Source organism: Eulemur rufifrons, chromosome 29 (assembly GCF_041146395.1).
Source record: "Eulemur rufifrons isolate Redbay chromosome 29, OSU_ERuf_1, whole genome shotgun sequence".
In the NCBI taxonomy this organism is placed as follows: domain Eukaryota; kingdom Metazoa; phylum Chordata; class Mammalia; order Primates; family Lemuridae; genus Eulemur; species Eulemur rufifrons.
Genome location: NC_091011.1, coordinates 38,390,333 through 38,417,111, shown reverse-complemented (window position 1 = coordinate 38,417,111; position 26,779 = coordinate 38,390,333). Strand labels below are relative to the sequence as shown.

Here is a 26,779-nt window from a genome sequence, read left to right as displayed (position 1 = left end):
TGCTAATGAGAAGAATGTGTATTCTGCAGTTATGTGGTAGAATGTTCTATAAATGTCTATTTGGTCCATTTGTTCTAGAGTCCTGCTTAAGTCCAGTTTTGCTTTGTTGATTTTTCTCCCTCAATGATCTGCCTAGTTTTTTTAGTGGAGTGTTGAAGTCCCTAGCTATTATGATATTGCTGTTTATTTGTTTCCTTAGATCTAGTAGACTTTGTTTTGTGAATCTGGGAGCTCCTGTGTTAGGTACATATATATTTAGGATTATTACATTATATCTTCTTACTGAATGGATGCTTTTATCATTACATAATGACCATCTTTGTTTTTTTTTTTTTTTTTACCGTTGTTGATTTAAAGTCTCTTTTATGTGATATAAGAATAGCACACCTCAGATTCTCTAAATTGATTTTATAGTGCATTTTAATTTTATCTTTTATATAAAATATTTATTAATTCATTTTCAAGTATCATTAACCTAGTCCTTTAAAGGTTTCAAAATTTTCACATAAAAGGCACTCTACAAAATTATAAGTAGAAAACATTATTTTGTAGTATATTTGCTTCCATAAATTTAGGCAAATGTGAGATTTTTACTTGAATTATTCAACTATAAACTCAACTTTTTGCCATAAATGTAATCTTTAAATATTAAAACTAATACAAACAAAACAACTTGGTTTTATCATTTTTGATATGTAGTAGATCTCTTTCCCACTCACTTGTTTGGTGTTATCAGAAATATTGTCTGATAACATGAATCAAGCTAATAAGATTAGTCTATGACTGATTACCTGTCCAGTTTGGCCTCATATGAAAACTCTGAGTAATTAATTTTAATCTTATAATAACACTCATGGGACTATAAGCCATTCCCCTTAATTTAAATACAACAGTTTCCGACTTTAATGCATATGCAATAATGAAATGGTAAAATATTTTATTCTGAAAAGTGCTTAATTATGAATACCATAACTAAAATTTTATACAAACAACATTAACTTCTTTATGAACTTTTAGTGCCCCTTCTGAGTTAAGAAAAAGAATGTAGTGGTTCTTTAATTTTCAACTCATATTATTCTGTCTGTGAACTGATACTTCCAGAAAGCTGCATTGTGTGAGGCTAATTGGTGATTCTGCAAAAAAGAATTACAAAAATAATTTAAGATTACTACAAACATTTTAAACAGTACAAATATATATAAAGTAAAAAATAAAAACTACCTAAATCACTTTTCATCTCCTAATCCCACTCCCCTGAGGTAACCAATTTTAAGAGTTTGATAGAGTCTGCCTTTTTAGAAATTTTCTATGAAAATAAAAACTTATATGTGTTTACACATATGCAAACATGTACATTTTAAAATGAGAATGTATTATAATTATTGTCTGGGAATTTTTCTTTTCACCTAATAGAATGTAGCCATCTTTACATGATATAAGATATAGTGCTGCATTGATGATTGTTTTATTTTCTATATAGAAAATCCATGGTTAGGTAAATAATAATTTAATTATTTTTCTACTGATGGTCATTTAAAATATTTTTAACTTTTATTCTTTGGTATTGAGAACCATGATAGAATAAACATTGTTGGCACTGGAATTATTAGTCTAATTAAATAAATTATTAGAAGGGTAACTAATATCAGAAGGTATTGCATAAAATTCTTATTTACTCCCTTCAAGGGACATCTCAAAATTTCCACTGACAGCTTCCATCTCATAGCAATGCTCTTAGAGTAGATAACTCTTATTAAATCTGGTCCCCAATCAAAGGTTACACTATTTTTGGTAATCTTATTCAATCATTGGTAAATATTAGCTGAAATATTCATAATAGTATGACAATTTCAACTGAAATGAACAGCTTACAAATAAGAAAAATGCTAAGAGTGGATGGATGTTAAGTGTCCTCACCACAAAAATGTAACTATATGAAGTGATGTATTTGTTAATTAGCTAGATATAATGATTTCACAACATATATATACTTCAAAACATGCTGTTAGACAATAAATACTTAGAATATTATATGTCAATTAATAGTTTAAAAAAACAAAAATGTTCTTTGGAAAAACTTCTGTTCATGTCGTTTGCCTACTGATTAATGGGAGTTTGTTTTTTTCTTGCTAATTGGTTTGAGTTCTTTGTAGAGTCTGGATATTAGCCCTTTCTTGGATACATAGTTTGTGAATATTTTCTCTCATTCTGTACATTGTCTTTTTATTCTGTTGATTATTTCCTTCGCAGTGCAGAAACATTTTAATTTAATCAAGTCCCATTTATTTATTTTTGTTGTTCCTGTATTTGCCTTTGGGGTTTTAGTCATAAATTCTTTGCCTAGGGCTATGTCTAGAAGAGCTTTTCCTACATTTTCTTCTAGAATTTTTATGGTTTCATGACCTAAATTTAAGTTTCTTATCCATATTGAATGAATTTTTGTATATGGCAAGAGATAGGGGTTCTGTTTCATATTTCTGCATGTGGCTATCCAGTTTTCCCAACAACATTTATTGAATAGGACTTCGTTTCCCCAGTGTATGTGTTGTCTGCTTTGTCAAAGATCCATTAGTTGTAGGTAGATGGTTTTATGTCTGGGTTCTCTATTCTGTTCCATTGGTCTGTCTCTACTTTTATACCAGTGCCATGCTGTTTTGGTTAAATGGCTAACAAACATATGAAGAAATGATCAACATCAGGGAAATGCAAATTAAAACTATAATGAAATATCACCTTACCTCCATCAGAATGGCCATTATTAAAAAGTCAAAAAACAATAGATAGTGGTATGGATGCAGAGAGAAAGGAATGCTTATACACTGTTGGTGGGACTGCAAATTAGTACAACCTATATGGAAAACAGTATGGAGATTCCTCAAAGAACTAAGAGTCGACTTACTATTTGATTCACCAATCCCACCATTCGGTATTTACTGAAAGGAAAAGACGACTTTTCATCAAAAGACAACTGCACTCAAATGTTTATTGCTACACAATTCACAATTGCAAAGATGTGGAAGCAACCTAAATGCCCATCAATTCATGAGTGTATTAACAAAATGTGGTATATATATATATATATATATATATACTATTCAGCCATAAAAAGAAATGAATTAATGTATTTTGCAGTAATTTGGATGGAACTTGAGACCATTGTCCTAAGTGAAGTATCTCAAGAATGGAAAAACAAACACCACGTGTACTCTCTAATAATTTGTAATTAATTGATGGGTACACATTGGCACAGAAAGAAGTAAAAATCACTGGAAATCAAGAAGGGGTGAGGAGGTAGAGGGAAGGAGGGGAGAAGTAAAAACCTACCTAACAGGTACAATAAACACTATTCAGGTTTGGGGCACACTTATAGCCCTGACTTAAATATTATAAAAAGTATCCATATAAGAAAAATACTTGTAACCCCTTAATATTCTGAAATAAAAAATAAAAATAAAAAGTTGATCTTATAGATATTTTATCTGTTTCAGTACAAAAACTCTAATATGGTAGTTCAAACATGTTTATACTTCTCTGACAGTTTTGTGTGTATAATAAAGAATTTACTTTGGTTTTAAAAAATGAGTAGCAAACATTTTAATTAATTGCAATGTGGCTTTTAGAAAAAGTCTGATGCCTAATTAGTTAAAATCTCACATGTATATTTTCAGCATGAGCATTCTATCTGAAGTTACAAACTCGTCATTTTTGTTTTAACTATGTTTGTCATTTTAGTATTTCCTTAGGATGTGGAACCTAATAACTTTTTCTAGCAAGTTGTCTCACGAGTGCTTAGTAATAGGGACTGGCAGAGCCTATAATCTCCCTGCCCACATTGGTTGGAAAAGGGTTTTTGCATTTTATTGGAAACCCAATATTCACTCACTTGGAAAACAATAATGGTGTTCAAAGACAATTAGAAATAGGAATTTTCTCTTAATCATTTGGTTTCACAGTGATTGGAAGATGAGTCATCTAAGCAGTGCTGACAGGTATTGCTCTCTCTAGGATCTCTGTTCTCTCATTTAAGGAGAAAAAACTTTGATGTATTCTCTGGCATCCTCTACCTTCCTACTGCAAACCTAAGACTGGAAATTTTTCAGAAGATATCACACATCAGGACTTTATCATTAACTATAAACCGGCTTCTGTCCTCTCTAGTCTCTTGCCTTTCTTAATTCAACTATATGGCTCTAGAAAAATCCCACTACCTACATAGAGAGCACACAGCCAGACGACAAACCTCAAAATGAGCCATTTAGGTTTTACATTTTGATATTGCAAAATTCCATTTCCTGCAGTTATTTTTTCTTTTACAGAGAAAAAAAAAAAGTATTTTTTTCCAGAATATTTGCCTGTGATTCATGTTAGTAATTTTCTCTGTGAAAGTGACCACGTTTCCCACCAAGCTCTGTTGCTGCCTTGTGATTTTTTTCATGGATTGAATCAGTCAACCTCCTTCTAGTCTTCCGTGTAGGCTACTCACTACTGAAAATGAGTGGTCAGACTATAAATTCATCTGTAATGCTACAGTAGGGGTATGTTTATGGCATTACACTGGAAATGGCCTGACTTTTTGATATGTGGAGATAGGTTTCAAGTCAAATCCAAAGAAAGGACTATTACCACAAGAAGAGGTTTGGAAAAACATTCTCTCCATTCCTACAGTCCTCAGAAAATGTCAACCAGCAGTGAGAATGCATTGGCAGAGAATGCTGACGTGGCAAGCAGGCAGATTAGGGGGACGAAGCATCATGTAGTCGCCATCTTCATTAACTAACATGGCAGAAGCATCAAAGTCTTCCATAGAAATTAATCAACAGGTCCTGATGCCTAAAGACATGACTTTGGGCTCTGGAATAAGCAAACCCTAAGATTTTTTTTTTTTTTGATTAGTAATCAGAGCACTTTACTAAGAAAGGAATATCTCAGCAGAGGTAGCACTGAACCAAACCGTTAAGGAAATGCAGATGAGTACCTTGAGATCCTAGAAGAACCCACTCTAGACCATAACACTATCTCTTTACCACATTAGCGAAGATCATCACCCATTCCTTGGTGAGGAAGATTGAAGTTTAATATCAGAATCCACTCTGTATGCACTTTATCTCTATCTAATTTATCATCATCCATATATTATCTATCTATATATCATCTATCAAATTGGAAAATAAATTTGGATAATTCTTACCATAATGTCTATGTCCAGTAACTTTTCTTAACTTTTCTCAAGCTCACAGTGTCTCAGATCAAAGATTCTCTAGATATTGTCACGTACAGATCCATAGATGGGAGAACTCTACTCACTTCAGATAAAATTATGGTGCTGAGAAACAGCATATTCAGGAAAGCATTATCCCTTACAAAGACTTTATTTTCTGTCAGTGTGTGTGCATATTGACTTATGATTATTTCTCAATGTGGGGGAAGTATAATCTTGAAATACTTGAAAGTACTGCCTATTTTAATTGCTTGATTTTTCCAAGTTCGATGTATACAGGAAAAAAAAAAAATGTGCTCTGCCTAACTTCACACTACTCAGAAAAATTTTCATCTCAAACAAATTCAGTTAAGTCACCAAACCTTTGAATGAAGGTAATATCCCTTACAAGCACAATGGGAATTTTTAACTGCACTCAGGCAAGTGGTTATAATTGTTGGGGAATTGCCAGGTATCATCAAGACCTCTAGGCTCACAGGAAAAACTGATACCATGTTAATGAAGAGATTTTATTTTTGAAAATTGTCATGTTTGCATCAAATATTTAATATGCTCTGTTATCAAAGTGGCTGGTTTGCTTTTGTGGTGTGTTACCTGGGAACTGAGGATCTAGCACCATCTGCAGACAAAATAAGCTAAGTTCATCTGCAGTGGAAACAATTTAACAGAAGGTTAAAACTGACGTTAAGATTGTTTCAACAATGATGGAGAAGGCTGTCCTTACAATAAAAAAATGTGAATGCCATATAGTTTGTCCTTCCATTCTTGTATTCTCTCAAAGAATCTGCAGTGGCCATTTAAAGAGTGCTATAGTCTTTGAATGGGTACATGTAAGTCTACCACACCTTGCAGGTGGATCATTTCTTGGTCAGTGAGGGAGGCACAGAGACTATGACCACAGTACTTTTAAAGATCCACAGGAATATTTTAATTTCTTTTAAAATAAAAAAATAAAATTTTAGGTCAAATAAAATATTTTTATATATAATATTTTCATTTTTATATCTAGTTATAAAATATAATTTTAAATATTTTTAAGTGGAGGAAGGGCTCTGTGAAGACAAAAGTGCCTCGGCCCACTAAGGTCATCCTGGTCTTACTCACAGGTTGATTGCTAAAGGCTGAAAACTACACAGGTGTGCCCTGAGGGGTAATCAACTTAACCCTTCCACACTACCTACAACACAGCTTGGCTCACATTCAGCTCTCAAACTTTAGTCCTTGAATGCCAGCTGCTTTCAGCCATTTTACTCTGGTCCTTACTAATTATATGCCAGAGTTGATTTCAAATTTATGCTCACTTATATTATCTTGTTTTTAATGCACTTATTGTTTAATCAATGCTTTTCAAAGTGTATCAGAGAATAAAAAAAATACCAATATATAGTAATCATTGGAAAAATCTAAAACCCAATTAGGAGAGTCTACCTGCCATCATTTCCCCAGCTGGTCGGACTGATTCATTTTTAGCAACAAAAAATAATAAAACCCATGTGTTGGGCATTTATTATATGACAGTTGTGAGAAATGATTTATAATAATCTCATTTTAAATTTAAAATTACCCTATAATCCTATGAAATAAGTAGTATTTATCTCTATTTAACAAACGAAGGAATTCAAGTGTAGAAGAGGTGAAGCTCTCAATGCAAGCCCACATAACCAAGATTTGGGATTGAATTAAATCCACGTGCACCTGACTTTTAAAGCCTCAGCCCATTGTAGCCTGCTGCTCCCCTCCTTCCAGTTCTATTTCTGCATGGTGCTCTCAGCAGACACCTCTCCAGGTAAGAATGCATATTATACAGCTAAAACAAAAAAAAGCTATTAATTCAGAAATTCTTCTTGGAACATGTTTTTTTCATGATATTTTTGCTCAATAAATAAATTAAAATCTCTTAACATAATTTTCTTCCATCAACCAATAATATGGATTGAAAAGATAAGTGGAAAGAAATATTCAAGTAAGATCTTTAATAAATTATCAAGTGATCATGAGCCATCAAAAGTTCCTGGTTTTTTCTAAAAATAGGTGATACCATGTAGCTGAAAAACCATAGGTCTTGGTGTCAGACAGACATGCATTCAAATACAATCACTCCAGTATGTAAGCAGTAGGATATCTGATAAACAATTGGACTTCTCTAGCCTTTGGTGACTTAATCTGTAAAATGAAATCTTCCTTTCTCTCAACAATTTGGGGATGTCTAAATGCTTAGTATTAGTTAAAATCCCTAGCATCATGTTCAATACATTTTAGTTTTCATTCCTCTAATCAGCCTAATTTAATTTCTTTAATTGATAATATTATAATTGATCTACTTCCAATCAAGAAACACTTCTGATTCTTACAGTGTGCTATTGAATGATTTGTGAAAATAAAATGGATGCTGAGTGGAGAGGTCATCACAACTAGCCCTGTGGCAGAAATATTTGCTCATATTAGTGTTATTAATAGTTTACCCACCTTCTTAAATACATTAAAAAAAACCCCACAAATCAAAAACCTCCCTCCCTTGACAACCAAAGTTTGTCTAGAATTACCATGGTTTCTCAAAAATTGGGCCCATCATGGCCTAATTATATACCTCAACTAATTTCAGTATCACAAAGTCAATCTGTGGAAACCATGGCATGCTGAGAATTTTCTGCATTTAGAGCTATTGGCTGCCCCACTCAGAACATGAACTTTTTCATAGCCTGACATACAGGCAACCCCATCCATCATATGATGCTGGGCTGATTGACTAGGGTGGTCACTGGCTCAAGCCCATCTAATGCACCCACTACTTTCTGAAATTTTTCTTGCTCAAGACTTTTGAATTAACTGACATGTTTTCAGTCAATGGGTGGCGGTTACTGGAACTGAAAGATCATAGCATTGATTTGGTGGCCACATTAAAACCTGAGGAAAATAGATACAGTACAGCAATGGGCAAAGGGAACTAAAGATTTGCAGAGAAGCCAAGAAGAGATGATCTGTGCAGCTCCAGAAAGAGAAAAGAATGGGGACTCTTGTCTTGACTCCTTGCGGGTTCCCATTAAATCCAGCTTCACTTGTCTTAAAATCACTATTTCCATTGAGTTGAATCAAACAAAACCCTCAACTTGATGGCTCCCACCTAGAAGAAGGCAGGCAGTTTCTATTAAAATGGGACTGGTAGGATACAGATAGAAAATGAGGAAAACTGAGGGAAATTTCCCACTCTTCAATGCCACGGATAGGTAGCAATCCAACATATTTGCCTGGAGCAAATTTACCCAGGCCATCATGAACATGACTGACTGACTAAAGGAAAAAAGAGTGTCAAGGATCCTGCCCATAGTCTTCAACAACAGGAAAGACTGTAAGTGTTATGTGATGAGGTCCTTGTGAGGCAAATTGAAAACTGGAGGAAAAAGCCTGACAAAAACTAGTCAACAAAGTCAGTTTTTGCAGCCTGTTTTCTGGGATTAAGGGGTGAGTTCCGTGAAAAATGGAAATCATCTGGGAATAAGTTTTATTTTTTATGCAACATTAAATATTAGTGATTTCATCACAACTGTTTTACCACAGTTTAAAAATATTTCATCTACCTTATCAGATAAGGAAAATGTGTTTACTAAATCTTTTTTTTTTTTTTTTTCAAATGGTGTCTCGCTGTGTTGCCCAGGCTAGAATGAAGTGGCTATTCACAGTATTCACAGACACGATCATAGCACACTACAGCCTCGAACTCCTGGGCTCAAGTAATCCTCGTGCCTCAACCTCCCGAGTAGCTGGGACTACAGGTGAGCACCATTACACTCACCTGACTTAACCAATCTTTGAGAACTCTGTCAGATTTTTTTTTCCCTATAAAAAGGAATTTAGTTGATATTTTCAGTATCATTGGCAAACAGTGATTGAGAATATATCAGCTGCAGTGCTATGCAATATTCATTAATATGTTCCATTTAGATTTCCTACTTTGTTTTCTATGAACAAATGGCTATTCCTCTTTTTTGAAAAAGATAGAATCTTATAACACTGCCTATTATTTACTTCTTATTTATAGCTTGTAACATTGTAGATACACAGTACAGTGTTTCTTCTTAGAGATTTTTTTTGTATTTTCTGTGTTTTTACCCCTACTTACCATGTTATTTAATACTTAGGCCACTGCATCTCATTTTAGAAGTAACTGGCATGCATATAATAAGGTATAAACAAATTACTAAGTGGAATAAAAAAGTAAATTTTTATATAATGTAATTAATTTAAGTATACTTGATTTAAACTCTACCACCTAAGTACTTTAAAAACAATTACTTAATTGTAATGGTGTCTTATAAAATTGACAAAATACATACAATATGTCTATGTTTTCATCATGTGCTTCAAATATCCCCAAAATAGCTCTAGCCTGAAATTTTATCATGTACGTTGCAATGACGGTAAGTTTTTTAATTTGTGAATATAAAAAATAAGATAAATTTATAATTCTATCAAAAAGATTGGGATACTTTAATATTTTGGAAGAAGGACTACTAGTAATATTTTAAAGTTCAGAGAAGTACTGTATTTTACATAGGGGGGTCAAAGAAAGGATAAGAATATTCAATAACTCAAATGTTTCAATTCAATATTAACATGAATGCACACAAAACAGCCAAGCATATTAACTAAGCAAGCTCTATGATCTATGATCTGAATTCTTTTTATAAAAAAGATAAACATTGAAAGTTATACATTTTATGGTACCTTTTTTAAAATTCTTAAACATGCATTATCTTCAAAGTACTTTTCAAATAGATTGTGAATGAAACATTTTTAAGTTAATTGACGTGAAATATCACCAACAAATAAGGAAAAATTAAATCTCTTCCCTATAAATTTATCAAATTACTTGCTTTTCTAAACTCACATTATAGTCCTAAAACATTACTTTCATTTCCATGAGTCATTAGCTTTCATAAGGAGTGGTTTTATATAAAATCTGTAAACCATAGCATTTCTTCATCATTAGCATATACAGGTCCATTAAATCTACTACAAATATTAATAGATAGGGTACTGATTAATATTTTAATTGTATCTTGGGATTCTTGGTGTAGATCTAGGAAATATTTATGGAAACTTTAATGTATAGTTATGCACTGCTTAACAAAGGATATATGTTCTGAGAAATGTGTCCTTAGGTGATTTTGTCATTGTGTGAGCATCATAAAGTGTACTTACACAAACCTAAATGGTACAGCCTAGTACATCTAGGTTATATGGTAGAGCTTGTTACTATACTGATGGTGTGGGTAATTGTGACACAGTGGCATGTATTTGTATATCTAAACATAGAAAGGCACAGTAAAAATATGCTAATATGATTTTATGGGACCACCGTCATATATGCAGTTCATGGTTGACTGAAACATCATTATGTGGCACGTGACTATATTAGTTTAGGCATTTCAGAATACATCTCTGAGCAATTACAACTTTTTAACCATAACAAGTTTATATTTGAAAATCAATTTAGTAAGACTGATAAAATCTCTATGCCATTGTGATACTGTGAAATATAATTTGGTGTTTGTCCCATTCCTGACATATAGCTCCTAAAATCTTTTAGAGTCTCCAAAGTATAAATGTCTTTTTGTATGCTATTGAGTTGACTGACGACTGGGGGCTCGCAGATAACTTCAGGATGGGGGCTGTTCATAGTATGGATTAAACCATGATTAGACGGTTGGGACTTTCAGCCCCCCACCTCCCAACCTCCTGGGAGGGGAGAGATGCTGAGAGTTATGTTGATCACCAGTGGCCAATGATTTAATTAATTATGCCTATGTAATGAAGCCTCCATAGAATCCTAAAAGACAGAGTTGGGATGAGCTTTCAGATAGTTGAACATGTGGAAGTTTCTGGAGGGTCATGCACCCAGAGAGGGCATGGAAGCTCCACATCCCTTCCCCTGTACCTCACCCTATGCATCTCTTTATCTGTATCCTGTATAACACTCTTTATATTAAACCAGTAAACGTAAGGATGTCCCTGTGTTCTGTGAGCAGCTCTACCAAATTAATGAAACCTGAGAGGAGGGGGTTATGGGAACCTCTATTTATAGCCTGTTGGTTAGAAGCACAGGTAAAAAAAAACCTGGGGTTTGTGATTGGCATCTTAAGGGGGGCCAATCTTGGAGACTCAACCTTTGGGATCTGATGCCACTGCAAGTAGTGTCAGAATTGATTTGAATTAAAACAACCAGCTGGGGTCCACTGCAGAAATGACTGACTGGTTGTTGGTGGGGAGAAGTCCCCACACACTTCTTGGTGACCAGAGGTCACAAAAGTCTTCTAAGTTGATTGTTGTGTCATGAGAGTATACTAGAAAGAAACTGAGTTTGTTTTTCTACTCATAAAATTGTATACTGAACAAAATTGGCAAACAGACTGATGTAAAAATTATATCTATTTTCATAGTAAGGCTTTTAATTCCAATTATTAACATAAAAATAATTAATTTTTATCTACAATACTATTTTCACAAAAGCTTAAAATTTAAGTACATACGAGGTCTCAAAGGTTTATTTTGCATTTGTATTTCTGAATTTTTGGTAACAAAATAAAACATAGTGAAGCATATTGTGCTCTCTTAAATAATCCCTTAAAACTACCTTTCAGAAAATATGAAAGGATAAATTAAAAACTGTTTAATTCTGACATTGACTGTTAATACTTAACAGATCCTTAGCAACTTTAGCAATAATTTTACTATAACCATGTCTTACTTTATCTGATAGGTTAGATATAGCTTAGGAATATTCAATCTTCCTACTAAAAAGAAAAAATGAGTTTTGTAAACTTATATCATTTCAGATGGGTATGTTCAAATTAAATAAAGTGCTTTTTAAATCCCAAATGAAATGTTTGAGGTGAAATATGAGAGAGTAGGAAAAAGGAGGCGTTGTAACCCTAGGAAACTTGCAATTATCTGCATCTCTGAGACAAATCTTTCAATTATATGTGTATTACCTATTAACATTACCAAAAATATTCATTTCTCCCCTCTTGCCCAGGAATAGTATAGGCCAGAGCAATAGAAAAACTGGTTGGGAAAAACCTACAGAACTAAATATGATGTTTTTATCAGTAAAAAGTAATGGTTTGATCTCTGGAATACAGTCAAAAGCAATAAGATGCAGCCCTTTTAGCATGTCTTATGTCAGATCATTGTTGGCCCCAGGACACCACTGCCACTTTTTTCTAAGGCTGGAAGCTACATTTTACATTTTTCAGAATCCCCTTCTCTGTGCGGTTCTGGGTAAGAGTTTGCCAATGTGAAGAATTTGCCTGAGAGTTGGAAGATGGAAATGAAGAGGAAGCCATTGTTTTTTCAGAGGTGTTTGTAGCTAGATGCTTGGATAGATAAAAGATTCACAGTGGCTTTCCAACAAATTTTAGAGAATAACTCATTTTGCCTGAGACAGTTGGTGGTAGTTTGTGAAGATTCCCAAATATTACAGCAGCTCCAGGAAAGCTTCCAAAAACTACCTGCTTGGTGCTTTATACTGACATCTTCAGCATCAACCCCTCCAATCTTCAGTGGCTGCTTTCCTGACCTCTACCTCCCTACCCTCATCCAACTATCCTGCGAGCTCCCGATTCTGCATTAAACACTGTATTTCTGGTAGACATCAAGTGGCTTCTGTTGTGTTGACTGACTCTTGGTGATGCAGACATAGTCACAGTTAGGATAGAGAAAATATTCAGTTTATTAAATATTGTGAATGGCTGGAATATCAGATACAACATCTCAATAGGTAAATAGCAAACATCTCAAAATCAAATTTAGATTACCTAGATTTCTTCTTTGTTCTTCTGTAACAATGACAGCACTAAGATCATTATATCTTTTATTAGTTTATTTGGTCTTTAAAACATTTTTTTAAATGATGTTCAAATAAACTTCCAGAGATATCTTCAACATTTCTGAATAAAAAGTTTCAGTTCTTAAGATATAGGCTTGTGATTCATATCCTTGATGTTACTCAACGGTGTTTTATCTATGGTAGAAGAGGGAAATCAAGTTTCAATAAATAGTAGAAAGTCCTTTAACCCTTACTCATTATTTGCTGCCTCTTTCCCTCTGTCGTAAAGTTGTTTTGGTTTTGTTTGCCACAAGACTCAGCACTGTTTTCATAACATCTAACCAAGATCATATTTAAAGGTTAAAGCAGTTGGGACCCAAATGGAGCCTGCATGGTATGTGACCCCATCTTGGCAAAGGGTTATTTTTAAGAAACATCCAAGCCCAATAAAACCAATTAATTTTTTCTTCAGGAAAAGACCATTGATATTCACAACGCATCACAACATTTCTCTCCTTTCTTTCCCCATCATTTTCCTTCTCCTTTTCTCTCTATTCCTCCATTCAATGTAACAATCATAAATTCTTGCCTATTGCTTGCTATGTGCCAGGCACTATTCTAGATATTTCATATGTATTAACAAATTTAAACCTTACAGTAACTCTATGCTTAGCTGCTACTATTAGCACCATATTACAGACGAGGAAACTGAGGCTCAGAGGGGTTAAATAATTTGCCCAAGGACACACAGCCAGCAAGTGGCAGGGTCAATGGTAAGTGCACCCAACAGCTAGCAGCAGGTTATGATGCTTCTCAAAGACTTTTATCAACCAGACCTCTTTAGCACCTCCTTCTTCCCTTGCTCATTTTCCCCTTTCTCTGTGTCTTTTGTCTCTAGCCAGTAATTCTCTGCCTTTTCCATTGAAATTCTAGCAATCCAATCAGAATCCTCCATTTCTTTTTTTCACTCCACCTCAAGAAGAAGATGAAGAAAAGCCAGGAGGTGATTAGCCGGCCTGAACTCTCCTTTGAGGAGGGAGGGGGAGAGGGGAACAAGGGAAGGTCTTAGAGAAGGTTCTGTGAATACCCATGGCTGGTGGTTGCTTTTTTTCCTGCTAAAGAGAAATTTTGTATTCTGTGTTTAGGAGTCAAAGAAATATCAAAAACAAGTAAAAACCATGGCACCAGTGATCAACAGAATAAAGTCTGACTGAGAACTGTTAAGAACTTGGGAGAGCAGGTTACAGTATAGCAGCACGTGTGGTCCTCGAGCCAGTCTCTTCCCCCCGTTTCCTTCCTGCGTTTCTGTTCTTTTTTTCCTTAGTGTGATTCTAGATGCAGTCTCAGAAGCAACATTTATGGGAATGAAGATGATCTGCTATTGATCATGTAAGGAAGGATTCAGATGGCAAATAAATATGTAAAAATAGAATATAGAGAAGGAACCTAGTTTAATAGAAAGTGGAGTTGAAAAGTTTTGGAGGTCATAGGGTTTTCTGTGCCATAAAAATCTCAAACAAAATTAAATAAAATAATATACCCTTAGGGTGGCTTCAAACCCAGGGAAACTCAAGCTTTTATTTTTTATTTTTCTCAAAAATATCTAATCAAATAAGTACTCAATAAATTCTTCTTTCCAGTTTTCAAACCATAGCCCTATTATGATGGTGTTATATTTATAATGTGGCCCATATCCTTCCAGGATGACACCAGTGTTAGGAGAAAAATGTGCACACATCCACTTTGCCTCTAAGCCAGACTGATCCAGTATTAAGCTTTAAGAAGAAAATTTCTTATCATTTTTCAAATTATAGTACTCCAGCATACTTTGATATTCATGGCCCTTAGGTCTTCTGAAGTGTCAAATAGCATATAATTACTTTTTGTATTAAAACTCCTACAGATTAATTTCAAGAAATATTTAAGAAGTCTGCTGCATTTTGTGTCTGTGTATGCATATGTCACCATTAGAGCTACCCTGGTATGTGTAGGAATTAGGACTGAAAAAATATCTGGGCTGTTGGTATTTGGCAATTTCAGATGAGAGACCAAACAAAATGCAGTTTAATCTTATATGCAGAAATAGGATCATCGAAACTTTTTAAATAGATATCTTATATCTATTTATTGGCCTTAACAAGTATGGGACAGTTTCAGAAACTCCAAGAAAGCTTCTATTCTTCCTTTGGTTCCTTGATTTCTGAATTACAAATAAATCCTAATTCTAAAGATGTCAAGAGTTTTGTATTGCCTTCCAGGGAGTAGATTTTAGTAGAGAGCAATTGAAGAGAAAGAATTCATTTTGGGAAAATGAATGAGAACAGACAAGGCTTTAGTGGTATATGGCCCACTGAAAACGTTGAGGGCCACCCCTCGAGTCAATAAAGTAGTGATTCAGTTATTTAAAACTGGTGAATTTTTTGAGATATGAGGATAGTCTTTTGGCCAAAATATAAATTAGTGATGTCTTAAATCCACATTGTGGAATATTTGCTGTCTCACCTCCTGTGTCATAAAATACTGCATCACACTGGACAGTTGTATCTGTACACTAAAATTTCTTAAGTGTACATCAAAATTTTATATAATAAAATAATTCTATAATATTAAGTAGCACTAAAATGGTACTATTTTTAGTTTTAGAGGCAAACAATGAATGCTGATATGTTTTTTATTTTGGAAATAAAAGAAAATAGAACATTAATAAAAGTCAATTACTAAGTCTCAGAGATATGCAGATGTTAATATCTAGTATTTATTTTCTCTTTAAAATTTAAAATACCTGTATTTTCTTTTCACATTTGGCTCCAGTATATTCAGTGCGGCAAGAACACACATTGGGAAGTACACATCGGCCTCCGTAAAGACACTTTTGTTTGCAGATTGCTGCAATACACAAATTTTTACAATGACTGTCTTTTGACACAGAATGCTTGTGCCATATTCTATTACAGTGGTCTGAAGCTATCTGGTGATTGGATATTAATGTAGTCAGAAGAATAACCATCTATGGATAGATCTAATCTGTGCACTCCCATCTTTCAGAACACAACACACATCAAAAAAACGAAGCACTCAAAACCCAAACAACACTTTTTTACAATTCTATAAAAATATTATTAAAGGAAACAAAAATTTCATTGGCTATATTTTAAAGTACTTGAAGTATATCTTATTTTTTTAAGAAGAGTTCAAATCTGTAACAGAAGGTAGTGTTTATAAAGAAAAATTGACATTTTTTTGTACTATAATTCCATTGGAAGTTTAATATCAAACAACTCTATTGGAAACTTTTTAAAGATATTCCCGTTGTCTTTACTAGAAATTTCTTCCTTGAAATCTCTCTTAAGGCAATTAAAAAATACCTATATCTATCTCAATATCTATCTATTTATTATCTATCATTTACCTATAGAGAGAAAATACTTATAATACTTAATAATTAGTAGATAACTAAAGTGCTCAACATACAGGGAGAGGTCAAGGGAATTATAGTATTCATATTATGGGACTTAATATATTGCTTAGAATTATGTTTTTAAGGGACATGTAAATGCTTTTAAGTAATACTGAGTGAAAATGAGCATACTATAAAATTATATGTTAATATAATACAGTTATTTTTCATTGGCAAGGTACTGCTTCAATATTCATATTGAAAGCTTACACAATTCAAGATTAATATGGTTTTGGTATAAATAAAACATTGACAGGGAATGTTTTCATTAGTGCTGCTATATACAGTTGGGCAGGTTGTGTGATGCACAAGGGCTCCACAGCTAAAGAAGCACCATTCACATCAAAGATAGCATAGATTTGAATATTTATTTCCAGCAGATGGCAGTAACGCATCTTGTTTAAAAAAAAAAAAATCATTGTATTGACAATTTCTCAATAGATGGTTGGAAATAAAGCATGTTGAAAAAGGGTGATTTTTTTTCCAATTCACATAAAAGTGCTGTAGAGTGAAAAACAGGGTACACAGTTTCAGATACTCTCAATCTACAATCATTGGAGCATATTTCCACGTTAACGTGCTTTTAACATCTTCTCATCATTCTCTCTCATGGTCCACATAGACCTCACTCCAGAATGAGCAGCCCAAGTTGAGGTTGCTAGCTCTATTTTCCTACCATTTTATCACATATAACTTCCAATCAGAATTACTAATTTCTGAGCACACTTTTCTTGTGTAAATACCGGCACTTAATACTTTGATATATTTTTCTAGGATAAAAGATGTATAAATTACAATTATAAATTACTAATAAAATAACATCTAAGAGTCACAAAAATTATATGCAAAATTTCTGATGAATCAAAACAACAGTTTGGTTCATGAGACACTGAAATGTAGGACACATATTTCTAGTAAAAATGAATGCTCATAATATCACTGTGTAACTTCAGTGTACAATACACTGGGTCACTAGATTTGCAATTATATAATTAATTATCATTGAAAATATTTTGAGGGGATTTCTAATTTTTTCCTGTTAGGTTGATTTTTGTTAATTAACATGTCACTTCAATTTTTCATAAAAATTTCAAAATTGCATAAAATTTGCTCTTCCTCTATACCCCAAAAGTTCATCTATATAGAGATTTATGTCTAAAACTGGATGGAAATATACTAAAATACTAAAAAAGCAACAGAATTTAATTCTGGATGGTGAAATTTGAAATAATTAATTTTTTTACATTTTTTACAATTTTTTCATATTTCCTAAGACTTTCCATGATAAATATGTATTTATCTTATAATATGAAATACTATTTAAACTTCTGTATGTTAAAACTTTCTTTGGCCCACCTGAGGGAACTTTACTGGTAACCCACAGAGTATAATTTGAAAGTATCTATGCCCCACAAAATATTAATACATTATACCATACTTTCTTCTTTTAGATGGATATAAAATTGACTAAGTTTTCTTTTTATTTCTAAAACCAGTTTTTAAATGATTATGTTGCTAGAATTTTTTTTCCTTATGGATTTCTCCTAAAGCTATACTTTTCTTATTGTAAGAGGCTCAGATTCAGAACATATAATAGGAAAGAAATCCTGCAGGCTTACGTATTTGACACTGCACTCCTTCCCAGCCAGAAGGACAAAGGCATATGTTGGGAGCAATGCATTCACCACCATTCTTACATTTCTGAAAGCAGATAGCTGCCAACAGAAATAGAAACAAGTTAAAACTTTTAGTTACCAGTCAAAAACTATCATAAATCACAAAAATTTTCATTAAGGAAAAAAAAGTGAAACAGCTAAAAGTTAGTGATTAAAGGATATTTTCCCTTAACATTTTATGAAGAAAATTTTCTAACGTCTCTACACATTCTTGGCAAATGTGCTTTTAAAGGTTATATAATGTCCCATTGTTTGATTTAACTTTTCCCCAGTTGTTGGACATTTACATTGCTTCTCATTTTTCACTTTGATAAAAACACTATAATAGCTGCTAATTTTAAATAATTTATAGAAAGGAAAAAAAAAATGAAACATTTGAATGATGAGAGCCGCCATCATCCAAAAACTAACCAGATTGAAAGGCACGGGCATACCATCTTGGAAAGGTCTGAACTGGTTGCTTTGAGGTGGGGCCAAGGAATCAGTAATTTTTTAAAATCTTCCCCTGATCCCTACTTCAAATTAGGATACTTAAGAACTTGTTATTTATCCTGGCAAGTGTAGTAGAAAAACTAAAAAATCTAATATATCCTCTTCTGCTAACCTGAAAGAATGAGTTCAGAGGACTTTGCCTTTTACTCTTTCAATTTCAAAAAGATATCTCCTAAAGAAGAAGTAATTAAGCAAAAATAAAAAACAAACATGCAAGCAAAACCAAGAAAAATGCTCTTTTAAACTCTGCTTTATGTTCCCATGAAAGACGTAAGCTTTAGCATTTTATTAATAAGAGTACTCCTCTTACGTGTGTTGCATCGTTTCCCACTCCAACCAGAAGGACAAGAGCAAATGTTTGGTCCCACACATTTTCCTCCATTTATGCACATAGGATCACAGATGCCTTAAGGTAAAAACATGAAAGATCAGCCCTTAAACAGCAATGGTTTTGTGTCTGCTTTACCTGTAGTTAGCAAATACATTTAGTGGTATCTTACTTTTTTGGCATCTCCTGCCAGTGTATCCTTCACGACAGATGCACACATTATTTCTCATGCAGTGGCCACCATTCTTACAGGGAGGGTGACAGAAAGCTAAAAGAACACATGGCAGCAATCTGTGAATATCACATATTCAGTTATTACATATTATACATTGCATCATGTGCTTATTATTTATGGGGACTTAAAGCAGAGGAATGTGCTATTTAAATAAAAGATCACTACTGCAAGTAATTTAAAACTGTCCTTTCCAAATCATAAAATACAATGCTTATAGCTAAAATCTGCTAGTGGGTTAGCACAATTTGAAATGTATTGGTGAAGTGTTCATAACAAATTGAGTCTTTGGTACCATAGTGGATAGATTAGGAACCTTAACTTATGTTTCACCATACAATGAAGCGTGAAATGATCTGGACAAAACCAAGAAAATAAATCAAACCTTAGCTCAAAAGAAGAATGGACCAGTTCTTGTGGAAATTAGAAAAATTTCATCAATGTGTCATAAGATATTTAAAAAATATTTTTAAATTAACTTTTGCGTACCTACTGAGGTCATGAAGGCAGAGCTTTATATGTGCCTTATTCCTGTGAATGCCTGGCAAAAATCTTTTTAACAATAAATCTTTGGCTTTGTTAGGAATACTTGTTAGATAATTTCAAACATATTTTAATAGTATCTTCTATACATATGATTCTTTTCCATGAAATTCAGAGGTTAGTATTATTTTTTATGAGAGGATTATTCTTATATCATGCTTCTTCCAGATATGGAAATTAAATGCAGTTTTTAACCAATGATACACAGGCAAACGTGTCTGGAAATTTTTAAATTTAATTTCTCCCTAAGTGATAATGAAATGGATTTTAGTCTATATTTTAAAAATCATTTCACATTAACTGGTTTTGGTAACAGGACTGCTGTAGATTGACTCCCAGTTTGAATTAGATTCATCTTTACTGGGTGCTTTTTGTAGTTCCTAACACTGTAAGAAAAATTCCACTGATTTCAAATGGAATTCTAAATGGAAATAATGTAGCACTTTAAGTGTAAAAACAATATAACTGAATGCTCTTAGCAAATGCATAGTTTCCTCTATTTTAGGCTAAGCCTTTTCTGTTTCATGCTTGAGTCTACCATTCTTTCTCTGGCATTGTATTGGTACTTTTTATGAGTGAAGAAATGCTCTTACATTTTCTGTTCCTTATCCTTTATAAGATTATTTCTATTTATTAAGAAAAATGTATTCTTTCCACTACAAAACACCATAGGAAATGCCTATAAATTGTTTATGAAATTGTTAAGTAATAATCACGAAGACTTGAGTATAGAGATAAATACTGCATTTTTACAAACAAGCACATATAATTAAAATGATATATACAGGCTTGGCTCTGTCCACCTATAATTCCTTCCACATTAGGAAGAGGAGGTTTATGAAAAAATCCATAATCCACATATATTTATGAAATTCTATAGCCCTCTGATGGCTCTCCTACCAAACCCCAAAGTTAGCCAAGCAATTGGTGCTCAACTTCTGTGTGGAATTCAAGGGGTTAAGGAAACTGGAAGGTATATTTGAACATCTCTTCAGCCACACATTTTAAGCTTTGCTAATTAATAGAATAGTTTAACTCTTTTGTGATGTTACTAGCTCAATTTCTGTCTTCCTCATTTGAAATTCTACAGCACACACAGTACATGTTCCTAATATTTACTTTAAACCATATTCTGCCTAATTTTATTCAATCACTTTCTATATGTGTGCCATCTTCCCTTCCTACCATTTGAGCTACCAAGGGGATATGATCTAATAAGAATTACACCTCACAGCAACTATCTAGATCATACTTGAAAGCCAGAAAGTCTGACACCTGGAGACTTTAAATAAATTTTCAAAGCCCATGCCAGCTGGGAAGTTGTAGAGCCTAGCTAATTCCAAACCCTGCTCTCTTTCTATCACAATAACATGTTTAACATGTTTCCTGAGCTCTTATAACATGACATATATTCAATAAATAATTTTTAGTTCAAGTCAATAGTTTAGAGATTCCCTTGTTTATCCAGTTACCCAGTTGGCATATATATATATATTTTTTTTTTTTTTCAGGGAAGAATTTTTCTTACTATGTCTCACATCTACCGTAACTAGCATATCAAAGGTAACCTTTTCATTTCCCTCCCTACGTTCTCCACTCATAACTACACCTATACCTCTTCAGCTTCGGTTTAGCCATAATCTGCTAGTTTCAAGATTTGTCTTAACTTAGTCTTTACTTCTTTCCATTTTGAAAACTGTTCCCTCAAAGGAAGTCTGAATTAGAGGAACTCATTCTCTATGCCGATACAGCCTGTGTTAGGATGATGATTTCTTCTCTGCTTTAGGTTCATCCTAAGAATTCTAGCCAACATCCAAATAAAAAAATAGAATTGAAAATTAGTGTATCATGCCAAGGAAAATATGAATTTTAGGAATTAAATTATGGAGATATTCTGACATGTTCTACACTAAAAATCTATCCTACATTTTGTGTAAACTAAAAAAAATGAAGATGCAGAAAATGCACTTTGAATTTTATGTATTGACATTAATTTATACCTACAATCCCACCCTCAAGACATTCCCATTATTCTGAAAAAAAAAAAACCTGTAACATTAACTATATGAAGAAAGATGTTAAAATAATGGGCCATGAAGGGGGAAAATGATGCATCTTTATGTCCCCATATCCTCTCTCATAGTACTGTGCATAGGTGACTCTTTATAAATATTAAATGGCACTAAAGTGAAGAGAGATCATGGGATAGTAGTGGACAGTAGATTCACCATAAATGTAACATTTTTGCTATGAAGCAAAAAAAAAAAAAAAAAAAAAAAAAATGACACCGCTTCATTAAAATAGACTGCAAGAGAATTTTGTTTATTTTTTTTCATAACTCAATCCTACAAAACTGCATAGATAAGCACCAAGGTTGTGAGCCTAATGTATACTGAATAAACATAACCATTTATATAATAATTCTGATATATTTGTATGAACTGGTCATTTGATGGGCATATATGCAACATCACAAGAATTGAGGAAAAAATAAATAGCATCTTCCCCTTTGAAACTTGTCTCATGTTTACTCAGAGCTCAGTTGATGTTTAACTTTGCATTTGCCCTTTTTACTCACAAAGGAAGAATAATTACCATTCTGACACTGTGCACCAAAGAATCCATTTGGACAGAGGCAAATGTTTGGCTTATTACAGGAACCACCATTGAGGCAAACAGGGTCACACAAAGCTAATGAACAGCAGGAGGGGAAGAGACCATAAAAGTTTTATTATTTAAAAAATGAAAGCTGCACAGACATACAAAATGGCACATAATGAAATATTTTATTTTTACTGCAAGTAAAACCCATAACGCATAATTAATTAGACTTTGCCAAACATAAGAGAAATGAAATAACTGGATAATTGCTTTGAAAGTGTGTTCATTAAGTTTACAAATAATACTAAGCTGAGACTGTGGAGGCTATGATTAGAATTCAGGATGCCTTCAGTAAGCCCAAAGAAATGATTACAAGTTAAGAGAAAACAATTCAACAGTGGTAACAGGATGGTTTGTAATCTGCTCAACTATACGTGTTCATGCACACCTCTTTATCTCCTTCCCAGTTAAAATAGGAACAGTGCCCTCTAGTCCTAGCACACTCAAAAAAATTCTTTGTTCTTGTTCCTTTACCTTTGTTTTGCTTTGAAAGCTACTCCCAATTCCATTTTTTACCTTAGATTTTACCCATTCACCCAGGTCTGCTACCAATCTTGTGTTCCCAACTCCACTTGCCAGAATTAATTTCTATGCTCTCTGCTTCTGAGAAACTGTGCTTCAGTTACATTACTTATCATAGCCCAATTTGTATCATTCTCTTTTTTTTTAATAATTATATCCCATGTCCCCATTACTAACAATATGCTATTTAAAATCAGGGCAAAAATCAAATTGATCTTTGTTTCCCTTTGCATCATGCTCTACACATAGTTAACAAGCTATAAACACTGAATTAAACTTTCATTGAGAAAAGTCATTATATCATAATGGATTAGATTAAACAGATAATTGCAAACACTGCTGCCAAAGAAGCAAGCCTAATACTGTGATAAATTACTGGAATAACATGATGGGTGTCCACTTAACTCACGATTGCTTAGATGTTTAACGAAATAGAATGTCTGTCTGTGTTGTGATCAAAAACTTAAAACTAAACCTAAAAGACACAACACAGATATATTTCTCTCCACCATAAGATAGGTGGATGAGGAAAACATAAACACACACAAAAAAAGTATCAGATAGGATAACGGTAAAGCTCTAAGATACTGTATGGCCCAATATAAAAAGAAAAAGAATGAAGATGAGTTTTAAGTCTGTCTGAAATAATAACTTCTTATCTGTCTTGGTTCATCAGTTTTATGTTTCTTAGGTGCAACTATTCAAGACATTGGCACATTTTTAAATTTCCTTTCACATGTTCATTGAAAATATTTCTGATTTTACCTGTACCACAGGTGGGTCCGTACCAGCCAGGCTTGCACTGGCAAACATTAGGTGTAAGACATGCACCTCCATTTTCACAGTGCCTGTTACAAACCACTACCATAGGATAAACATAAAAGAAAAGTAAATTAGGCTGGAATGGTCATATTGTTCGCTGTTACTTAGCTAGCTCATAACTGCCAATCACATCTGCTAATAATTAAGATCACAGAGAAAAATAAAACATAATTTATACTTTGGCTTTAAATGCTCCTTGATCATTGCAATTATTTTTTGGCTAACAGAAATGGGGAAAGTAGAAAACCATTGAGCTGAGTGGTAAAAAAGATTTGGCTATTTGGGAAAATTATTAGTTACTGATAAAAGCAATCATAGACATAAATGAGCAATTTATATGCAATTTAACAAATTTGAATTCCTATTATCTCAAAGAAAGTTCATGGATAGTGTCAAGGGAATAGTTACTTCAGGGAACAAACTTCTTTATGTTAGTATTGGCCACCATGGCTGTTCCCAGTGTTATGCAAGATGGTACCATTATCATATATCATGCATGTGTGTTCTTTACTTAGGGTTTGGGTTCTTTGCATATAGCATCAAAGCCATTGACTATTCAAAGGAGCAATTTCATTGTTTCAGACTGCAGGAGAGGTTTGCTTACTTGTCTCACATCTTGGTCCTACAAAACCATAAGGACAAGTGCAGAGATTGCCAGCCAAGCACGTGCCACCATGTCGACAAGGTGGGTTACAATGTTCTGCAGACACAGATTATGTTATTAAATCAGCTCTTAATTTAAAAAACGTCAGTTTATATTTATGAAGCACAGACACAACAAAACCTTGTTCTAAGAGCAATTTATAATGAACTCAGTTCTCTTTTACTATGAAATTTAGTTCTGTGGGATAGATTATATGAATTCACATTCTGAAAACACTCATAAATCATTATCATGTTTTGATTTGTAAGACTTTTGGTTAACTGGACCAAAATATATGACCTTAGGCTTCTACTGGAAAGTGAGACTTGAACATATATACTCCTGCCCTATAAATAGAATATTTCTATATTTGCATAGTTATTTTTATATGCAATTGATATTGAATACTTGTTAGTTCAACATAAATTTAATGTGTTAATTTGTAGCTTGCTTAGTCATAAAAGCATTTAATATGGCTTTCAGTTTATTCATAATTATATTAATATGTACCATCTACAAAAATACATTCTTTTAAAATACTATTTTAAAGATAAACAACAAATTTATTTCTTTAAAATATCATGCACTTTAGGAAATGCAATTTCATAAATTCATCACTTAAAAATAATTTCAACAAAAACAATGCAATTATATGGTTATTGATGTATTTTTAAAAATCACTTTTTAGGTTTCTTATTACTACCTTATATCTTCTAAATATTTGGCATTTAACACTTCTTTGGAACCATGTTTGATAAGTCATTCAATAATTAAATGTCTTTTGCTTGAATACTTGTAGAGATATGGTACCTTGTAACTAAATCTCAAAAAAGTGATTTTGGAAGACAATTTTACTAACAACAAATAAGCTAGTGCTCTTCAGATCTCTGATTTGAGAAATTTAAGTTTTTAAAATCCTCAAATTATTTTTAGTAATAATAAGTATTAAAAATAGACTCCTGCATCAGCATTAATAAATATATATTAGTATATACAGAGTAAAACTGAATTATACTTTAAAATAATTTTAAAGAAAATAATGAATTTTAGCCCCAGTAGTTGATTTTTTATTTGCATTATCACCTTCTTCACAGATTGCTCCACGATGTCCTGGAGGACATTCACAAATGTTAGGCTTAATACATCTTCCAAGGTTTTTGCAATCAGGGTGACATGTAGCTGTATAAAATAAAGCCTAGGTTTTAGAAATATCAATTGCCAAATAAAATTCATTATGTAAACTAATGAGTGATGTACCTACCCGTCTGGCAGTTAGAACCAATGTAACCAGGTTTACATTTGCATATGTTTGGGGCAACACACTGGCTGTTTTTTCCACATGGGTGTCTACAAATGGCTGCAAAAATCAAGGAAAAAGGTCTGAATTGTTGATACAGTATATACATATTGCCCATAGACTGTTATAATAAAAGTAAAATTCTCTGAAATTTGAACATTTTGATACTGCTATTAAACAACCACCACTATGTATACACAAAAAATTATATTGTTTTCCTTTACATTTGTTTTATGGCTAAAATGACTGAGGAAAATGATTAATAGGGTAAGAAAGAAGTACTGTATGTAATAATTACTTCCATAGCAGAACTTGATGTTGGAGATAGCTGCTACCTATACATGGATTTATAGTCTTTTTTCAGAAGGCAATGAAATTTTAGATACCAATCAGATCAATGTTGGTGAATGACAGGGATAATCAGAATTTCGATGAGCAAGATGCTAAGAATACATCACAAACTAAGAAGTTTGTTTTCTTTAAGCTTCTCTACCTGATATATTCTATTTGGCATTTGACACTTCCTGAGGTAATGAAAATGCGTGAAATTGTTTTGTTTTATTTGCTAATATAAGGAGTTTTATAATATAAACATGTAGGTGTTGAGGGTTGTTATTATTATTTCTACAGAAAAAAAGAATTTTTTTTTTCTTTTTTCATCTAAGTTATACTGAGAATACTGGAACACGCCTGTAGCCCTCTTGTTTAAGTTTGGTCTCAAATAAACCAAAACACAAACAAAACAACAATAACAAAACAATAATACAAAAACAACTTCTATGCTGTCATAGCCAAAAATAGGATTTGCATCAGAGAAAACAATGCTAATAATTGTGAAAAGATAGAAACAATACTTTTAAAACTTAAAGTAATATACAACTTGTTTTAATCTCAAAAAAGCTAGACGAACTACAGAGAACCAAGTTAATGCAAATAAGTGTATATGCCAGAATTAGTAATTTGAATTGCTAAATGCCCACTGTGAGCTGAAAAGAACCCAGACAACAATGTTAATCAGATTTATAGTCACATCTTTATCTCCTTAGCTGCTTAATGCCAGGAA

General features: G+C 33.0%; 1 protein-coding gene across 2 annotated transcripts in view; it reads right to left on the bottom strand.

Annotated features, from left to right (window-relative positions):
- Window positions 1–12,923: 12,923 nt before the first annotated feature.
- Window positions 12,924–26,779, bottom strand: part of VWDE (von Willebrand factor D and EGF domains) — a 67,926-nt gene continuing 54,070 nt past the window's right edge. For both annotated transcript variants that reach the window (XM_069462075.1, XM_069462076.1), the window contains 10 exons: window positions 25,681–25,776; window positions 25,503–25,598; window positions 24,381–24,476; window positions 23,720–23,815; window positions 22,367–22,462; window positions 19,169–19,264; window positions 18,979–19,074; window positions 18,120–18,215; window positions 15,826–15,929; window positions 12,924–13,238 (listed from right to left, as the gene is read on the bottom strand). In XM_069462075.1, the coding sequence (XP_069318176.1) occupies window positions 13,224–13,238; window positions 15,826–15,929; window positions 18,120–18,215; window positions 18,979–19,074; window positions 19,169–19,264; window positions 22,367–22,462; window positions 23,720–23,815; window positions 24,381–24,476; window positions 25,503–25,598; window positions 25,681–25,776 (887 nt within the window). In that variant the 3' untranslated portion in view covers window positions 12,924–13,223. The remainder of the gene's footprint in view (window positions 13,239–15,825; window positions 15,930–18,119; window positions 18,216–18,978; window positions 19,075–19,168; window positions 19,265–22,366; window positions 22,463–23,719; window positions 23,816–24,380; window positions 24,477–25,502; window positions 25,599–25,680; window positions 25,777–26,779) is intronic.